Raw genomic sequence first — 7,500 nt, forward strand, 5'->3', positions numbered from 1 at the left:
AGACAACGTTGAATAAAAAGAAAACGGGAACTTAAAGGTATAACTCACAGGATGTGTCCTTCGTCGTCTCCGTCGTGGTCTTCTTGAGGGCGCGGAGGCCGAAGAGGGGCCGTCCAGAAGCGTCGGTGGGCTCGAACGTGTCCTTCTTGGGCTTCTCCTCGGGCTCTGATAAAGGCTCCCCGTCGGATTCGGGGGCTCTCCTTGGCTCCTCCGGCTTTGGTTCCTCCTCCTTCGGCGTTTCTGAAGGGCGGTGACACGTGAAGAATTAGGTGGATGGGGTGAAGGGGTGATATGATAGTTCATAATATTCATTGACACCATCATTTTAGTGACAACGAAATATAAGAAATAAGAAATGATAAGAAATGCAACTTCGAAACTCGCTGCTCACTTCGCTCAATCGACTCGAAACACGTACCAGTGACGGCGGGCGAGCGTCTCTTGAGCGCCCTCAGCCCGAACAGCGGCATGCCCTTGTCGTCCGTGGGCCCAACGCCGTACGCGCTCACGATCTTGTCGACGTCAGACTGGGGCGGCGCCGTCTGGGCTGGCGTTCGGCTCTGGCCCTTCTGGTACCGCAGCGGCTCTGAGTAAGGCTCGTTGGCGGGGGCTAGCAGAGTAGGGACGTTACTTGTCAACATATGGGATTATAATGATTTTGTACGTGGATAGTGATATTGATATTTTTAAATTCTATTTTACTTATCATCGTCAATATCATATCTAATAAAAGGTTTTCATAGAGAAACTAAAAGTAAGACAACAGCACAACAAAATCAAACAAAAGTGCCAGGACCACGGGCCGAGTGGGCCGAGTACACACCTGTCTTGGTCGGCCGCTTGCCCGCAGGTTCCGACTTGGGCTCCTCAGGCTTGGTGGTCCTGCCGAACCTGGGCCTGGGCTCCTCCTCCTTCTTGGGCTCCTGGAATCTTCTGGGCTCTTCGTCTGCGTCCTTCCTTGGAGACCTCCTTCGCTCCTCAGGTTCCCTGGTGGGCTCCGGGGTCGGTTCTGCGCGTGGTTCCCTGTCGGGTTCGTCTTCAGGCTGGCGATCCCGCGGGTCGGGTCGGCTGGAGGCAGGTCGGCGGGTAGACGGGGTGTCTCCGGCCTCCTGCGTCGAGGGGGAGGAACGCGGTTCCTCCGCTGGGCAAGGGAGAGGCGAGCGGCTTTCATCACCAGAGCGCAACGCGTGGGACGACATTGCTATGATTGTATACATGAAATGCTGACTGTATCTCTTAATACATGCACGCACGCACACACACACACACATAAATTCTCTCTCTCTTACGGACACAGGCACACACACATGTATACACACACATAAACAGACAAACACACACACACACACACACGTGTACCTATAAAAAAAAATGATAAGCAAATATACAAGTAAATAATGAGCATGCTAGGAAAACAAGATCCGCTTGCTCCCGGGTACTTGTATAGGATTCCAGTCTCTATGCAGCTTGTAATAAGGACCAAATTCCTTACCTTCAAGATGCAATTTTCGAAAGCAAGCACCGAAATGCATAGCGCATGCAAAGCCTCAGATGAGTATGGGGTCAGAGTGAGGAGCAACATAACCAATGACTGACCAAAATAAAATTAAAATGTTCATTCCACTAATCTAACATGATAATTCATGTAATCATGTGATGGCATAGACGGCGGACTAGTGGCTATGACAATAAGGGATAAACAACCAAAATAAATCGTCTTGCATGCAATCACTTCTTTCCGTCTGAAAAAAAAACGAAGTCAATCCTTTCTAAAGGACTTTCACAGCGCATGATTTAGTCAAGCTTCTATTCCACTAAGAGAAGGGCAAACTAAAGTGAATTACTGATCAGATTAACAGACTGTGTTCTTGTATCAATAAAATAGACTGGGTTAGCTAGCACATTAGTCGGGGCATCGGAAATCAACGTTCGGAAAAAAAATCGGGCACTCGAGACCCCTTCCCACTGTCAATCTCATCAATAATTCACCGCACCAGACACCTACTACGTGTTTCTTCGTACCCCGATCTTCCAAGAATCTCTAGATCCTACAGCCGATCCACGACGGTCGTCAGCTTGTACTCACTCTCGAACTTTTTGATCTTATACACGATCCCCTTCACCCCCACCATCAGGCTACCGTCTTTGTCTCTGACGGGAGACAGGACGAAGCCCTCAGTGTCTGTGCGGGAGTTCTGCCTCGTGAAAAGCTTCTTTGGGGCATTACTCTCTCCTTGGGTGGCGTGCGCACTCGAGCTCGTGGTGGTGGAGGTGATGTTGGTGGTGGAAGTTGTGAGGGAGGAGGAGGTCTCCAAATTGCCCGGGGAGGTGCGCATGGAGCCTTGTTTGTTGGCGTGGGACAGGATAGACAGCGAAGGGAGTGCTAGTGAGGGCCAAAAGTTCAGTTAAGCGTTAGTGCTATGAGGGGGAGGAGTTACTGTTTTAGTGCGAGCGTGCCTGTTCTGGGGAGGACCTGTAAGTATTCATCACAGCTGAAATATCACGCAAGTCTCTCAAGCCACAAGGGATTCTTTAGTCAGAATGGGTAATCTGAACTTGCACCTTCGTCGTGTTTGATATATCTTCTGAATATTAGAGAGTGGGAGCTCATTCAAGCCTAATAAAGCATAATATTAGTCATCAGTAGCTGTTAGATATCAAGGAAATAAAATACCCCAAAGCCTAACTCTCTCTGACGGATAAAATTAGTGAATGAGAGAAAGCTATCATGCTTACATTTGGAGATTGGTTTGCGCTTCTTATCATCGGATTTGGGCTCCTTTCTGGGCTCTTCTGGCTTCTTGTCGACACGACGCGTTGGCTGCGGTGAAGCGGTGGGTGAAGGTTTCGAAGGTGTCATGTCCACGAAGCGCTTGTAGGTGGCAGGTGACGACGTGGTACCCGGGGTGGTGGAGGGACGCTTGGCCAGTCGCATTTGTCCTCGGATGAGACGCCGCTCTTCATAGGTCTCTGCTTTTTCTAGCTGTAACACATTCATGATGAGCAGTGTCGAAAATTAAGTTAACATATAGTTTCAATATAAAATACATTAGTCTTCATTTGTAAAATCTAAAGTTACAGTCATGAGTATGAAAAATTGATAATAATACTTACCATGCTATCAAGAATTGTGATGTCGAATATTGTTTCAATGCTCTTGAGATACTCTGGTAGGTTCTCTCGTGAGACCTCCAAGTCCTCAAAGAACTTCTTGTTACTGCCGGCTCGTTCAATGCGGCGAATCTTGTTAGGATTAATACCGCTGTCCACTGGCTTCCCTGTAACGAAGCGAGTTGGAGATCCTTCCTTGCTGAAGGGAGCAGGCGAGCCCTCCTTGCTACGTGGGGCAGGGGAAGCCTCCTTGCTGTGCATAGCCGGAGAGCCTTCCCTGCTGAAGGGCTCTCTTCTGTGCGGGCGGTCGTCTTCGGGTCTATCGTCATTATCATCCGAGGGTTCTTCTGTTCTTCTGGTTGTTTTTCTCACCTCCTTTGTGGTGGTCTGACTGGTCGATGCCATGGCACTCATCACCAGCTTACTGGATGTGATCTTGATGTCCTCATTCACCTCTTCCTTGGGAGTCTTTTCGACTGGTTCATCCTCATCATCACCAAGTGGATGGAAATACTTTGGGACAATCTTCGGCTCCTTGACAGGTTTACGTTCCTCTGGCTCCTTTGTTTCCTTCAAAGGCTTACGAACTTCTGGCTCCTTGGGCTTATCATCCTTCTTAATGGTGGACTTCAATGTAGGACGCTTAATGGGTGATGGAACTGGATCCTGCTTGGGTTGCTCAAAGAGTGACCTCTTTGCAAAGACAGATTCCTTAATTTCATAGGATGGCTTCCTAGTAGGAGTATCCTTCTTCTTTTCAATTGGAGTCTTCCGATCAAAGGCAGATCTCCTGGCTGCAACATCTGTTGTTGTGATCTTCTTTTCTGTGATAATCTGAGAGGACACTGATTTTTCAACATCCTCAAGGATTCTAGAGGTGACTTCCTCTGGTCTCTTTCGCAAGCGTTCAGGCTCTGGAGATTTTTCTTTTGGAGAGACATATTTGGGAGCTTCCTCGGGCATTCCATTCTCTCTGTTCTCATCTTCACTTGGAGATGTATCTTCTGATGGTTCATCTTTGGGCTTTTCAGCTTCTTTGGGTTTCATCTTTTCATCACTAGGCTTTCTTTCAAATGGCCTCCTCCTATCTGGTGTCTTCTTATCTTCTTCAGGTTTAGGAGTAAGTTTAGTATCACTTGGCTTCTTCTCAAATATACTCTTCCTATCTGCCAACCATGGCTTATCTCTAGGAGACTGTTTGGTATCCGGTGCCTTCTTTCTGGATGTTTCAGGCTCCTTTGTGATATTCTTGTCACTTGGCCTACTCTCTAAAGGCCTTGTTCTTCTAGGCTTAATACCGTCATCCTTTGGCTCATCATCTACAGGCTTCTTCCTCTTATCTTGAGGCTCTTCCTCTTCAGAAGGCTCCTCTGGTCTGTCCTCTGGAGAGGAGTCTGAAGCCTCCTGACCATCAGAGGGGTACTCTGACGGCTCACGGACAATGGAGGGCCTGTGGACAGTGTGGTAAGGCAGATCTGGCTCACCTGATACATCCTCTATTCTGGGACTATACTCTTCGTCAGATGGAAGAGGCCTCATATCTTCTGTCATGGGTGTTTCAGGAAGGGTAACGACTGGTTCTTTGGCTCCAGATTTTGGTTTAACTTTAGAGTCTGGCTCTGTAAATCGGCCCTTGGGTGTCCTGTCAGATGGCTTGGTGACAGGAGTTTTCTTATCAGTTGTTCTTGAAGGAACAGACCTGGTTGGCTCACGTTTGTCAGGTGACCTTGCTGTTGGTGACTTCCTGGGAGACTGGGATGGCCTTGTTGGTCGTGCAGACGTTCTATCAGGTTCACTGGGTCGTTCAGCTGGTCTCCTTGACCTTGGAGTCTTGTCATCAGGTTTCCTTCCAATATCTCCATTTGTTCTTGGCTCAGGACGACGAACATCACCATTCATCTTCGGCTTACTCTCAGGGGAGAGGGGTTTCTTGAGAGGTGGCGACCGTGCTGACTTCCTGGTTGGGCTGCTAGGCTCAGGCTTCTTTGATCGAGTAGGACTGGTTTGCTCTGGTTTTGGGGTCCTGGTCGGACTCTCAGGCTCTGATTCATTTGCTTCCCTGTGACGTTTGCAGCACGTTCTGCCTGTTGGTGTCACCTCTCGTGGAGTTGACACACCAGACCTGATGGGTGATCGTCCACGAGCTGGGGAACTGGGGACACGCTGCGGGGATGTGGTTCCCTTAGGAGCACGTTTGTTGGTGTCCCTGGGAGCAACAGGATCTCTCTGTGATGGTACCCGACGTGTAGGAGAGTCGTCCTTGCCTGGGGCTTTCCTGGATCCAAGAGGGACTCGCCTTGAGGGCTCATCAGCCTCTGGCTTCTTCCTTGGGCTTACTTCACGCCTCTTCTTTGGCTCATCTTCTGGTTTCCTCCTGGTAGTCCTTGAGGTAATAGGTGCCTTCTTTGTTGTGTCTGGTCTCTTCCTGGAAGGCTCCTGAGGCTCATCTTCAGTAGGTGAGGACATCTCATCTTCTGGTTCCTTGTCATCCCTTAAATCATCTTCATCAGGTTCATCTGTTTCAGGTTCAGGCTCTTCTTGTCCGTACTTTTCATTTTCTTCCTCTTCCAACCTGGCAATTTCAGTATCCAAGTCTTTAATATCTGTCTCTTGTGCATCTGTGACATCAGTTTCTTCTGTGATTTCACTAGTAACATTCTGCATGGTAACCTTCTCAACAGTTGCTTCATCCCTTTCAACTCGCAGTTTCACCTCCACTGATGCTTTGTCATCTGTGAAGGAAGGCAGGAGATCACGTTTCGCATCTACATCGGTGTCCCTTGGCTTATCTCTAGGTTCTGTTTTCTTCAGAGAGGACTTCAGACTTGTGACCTCGGCACTTGCAGTCTTGGCTGCTTCTTCAAAGAATTTCTTTTTGCTTGATGTATTTACACGATCAGGTTTGCTAGACTTTGTTGTTGGTTCTGACTTCTTGCCAGGAGTAAATCTGTTCTTTAGAGCAGAAACCGATCCATAAGGAACATTGTCCGGTTCTTCGTCAGGTGCATCACCTGATGGTCTTTTCTTTTCTGGCGAAATCCTTGCCTCCAGAGTTGATTTCTTAACTGGCTTTGGAATTTCCCTTTCACCTTCGTCGGTCATAATGACATCCTTCGTGTGCACCCTCTTTGTAATGTTATACTTCTCACCAGTCTTCTTGCTCTGGCGAGTTTCAATGATGACAGTAATGGCATTGCCATATTCATCGGTTTCTTGCTTCTTTCTAGTGTAAACAACCTCGTCCTCAAGTGATGGGAACAGTTCCGACTCATCATCACCATCCTCAGGCCTGATAACTACATAGCTGGTTTCACGTTCTGGCACAAGGACAGGTGTGGACCTTATGATGGTCTTGGAGGTGTACTCAGTTCCATCTACACGACGCCTAATTTCTGTGATGGTCTTGATGATAGTGCCATCTTCCTCCTCGTGCTGCTCTTCCTCAGAACTCACAAGGGTGTCATCTGGACTGCTGACCTGGACAACTTCCTCAGGCCTCTGATGGCGATTTTCAGAGAATGAAATGTGAACTTGAGATCCATGCTTTGATGTCTTCTCTGTTCGTTCTACTGTGTACCGCACACCATCTGACCTCTCTCGTGTTTCGGTCACAGTCTTGATGATGTAACCATCTTCTGTTTCCTCCTCATCTACTGTCTGGTCAATCAGCTCATCCTCCTCAGTCCCGACAAATGTGACAGGTGCTGGTGAGCTAAACATCTTTTGAATGTTGTGTGTTGTGTAAACAGAGCCATCTGGTCTTTGATACCTTTGTATCACTGTCTTGATAATAGTGCCTTCATCTGTTTCTTCTTCAGTTACATTCTCATCGAGGATCTCATCTTCAGCAGTCTTCGGGTGGATGCTTGCCTGCTGATACACCTTTGACATCCTTCGAAGAGTGTACTGAGTACCAGACACACTGCTTCGGCGACGCTCGGTCACTGCCTTATAGTGAGTACCATCACTCAATGTTTCCTCATTGACCTCTTCTTGCAAGACTTCATCTTCCAAGTTGGCCACTTGCAACACTGGCTCAGGCATCTTGGGAATCCTCATGATTCGGTGGCGAAGATATTCGGTGCCGTCCTTTGTGCGGCGTCGCTCAATGATGGTTTTGACTGTTGATCCATCAGACTGAACCTCTTCCTTTACTTCCTCATTTATCAGCTCATCCTCAGCACTAACAGCGATATTAGAAGAACAAGCACTTCCTACTGGCATTTTCTTTACGTCTTCCTCTGTGCCCTGGAAGCTACGCAGTACATATTCAAATGAATATGTTGAGCCATCTTTCCTCTTTCGAGTTTCTGTGACAACCTTAATCTTCATGCCACTGTCATCTGTCTCTTCCTTCTCCTCCTTATTCAAGACTTCATCATCATTTTG

At 47.9% G+C, this 7,500-nt stretch overlaps 1 protein-coding gene across 18 annotated transcripts in view; it reads right to left on the reverse strand.

Moving 5' to 3' along the window:
- The window catches only part of LOC113809654 (uncharacterized), a 258,298-nt gene that overhangs the window by 125,722 nt on the left and 125,076 nt on the right, over positions 1 to 7,500 (reverse strand). For all 18 annotated transcript variants that reach the window (XR_011398115.1, XR_011398114.1, XM_070113568.1 and 15 more), the window contains exons 5-9: positions 3,115 to 7,500; positions 2,737 to 2,983; positions 824 to 1,141; positions 419 to 610; positions 49 to 240 (exon numbers count right to left, since the gene is read on the reverse strand). The exon at positions 3,115 to 7,500 is cut by the window's right edge. Coding sequence is in view for 16 of the 18 variants with exons in the window: in XM_070113568.1 (XP_069969669.1) it covers positions 49 to 240; positions 419 to 610; positions 824 to 1,141; positions 2,737 to 2,983; positions 3,115 to 7,500 (5,335 nt within the window). In the remaining 2 variants the exon portion in view is untranslated. The remainder of the gene's footprint in view (positions 1 to 48; positions 241 to 418; positions 611 to 823; positions 1,142 to 2,736; positions 2,984 to 3,114) is intronic.

The sequence above is a fragment of the Penaeus vannamei genome, chromosome 34 (assembly GCF_042767895.1).
Source record: "Penaeus vannamei isolate JL-2024 chromosome 34, ASM4276789v1, whole genome shotgun sequence".
Taxonomy (NCBI): Eukaryota; Metazoa; Arthropoda; class Malacostraca; order Decapoda; family Penaeidae; genus Penaeus; species Penaeus vannamei.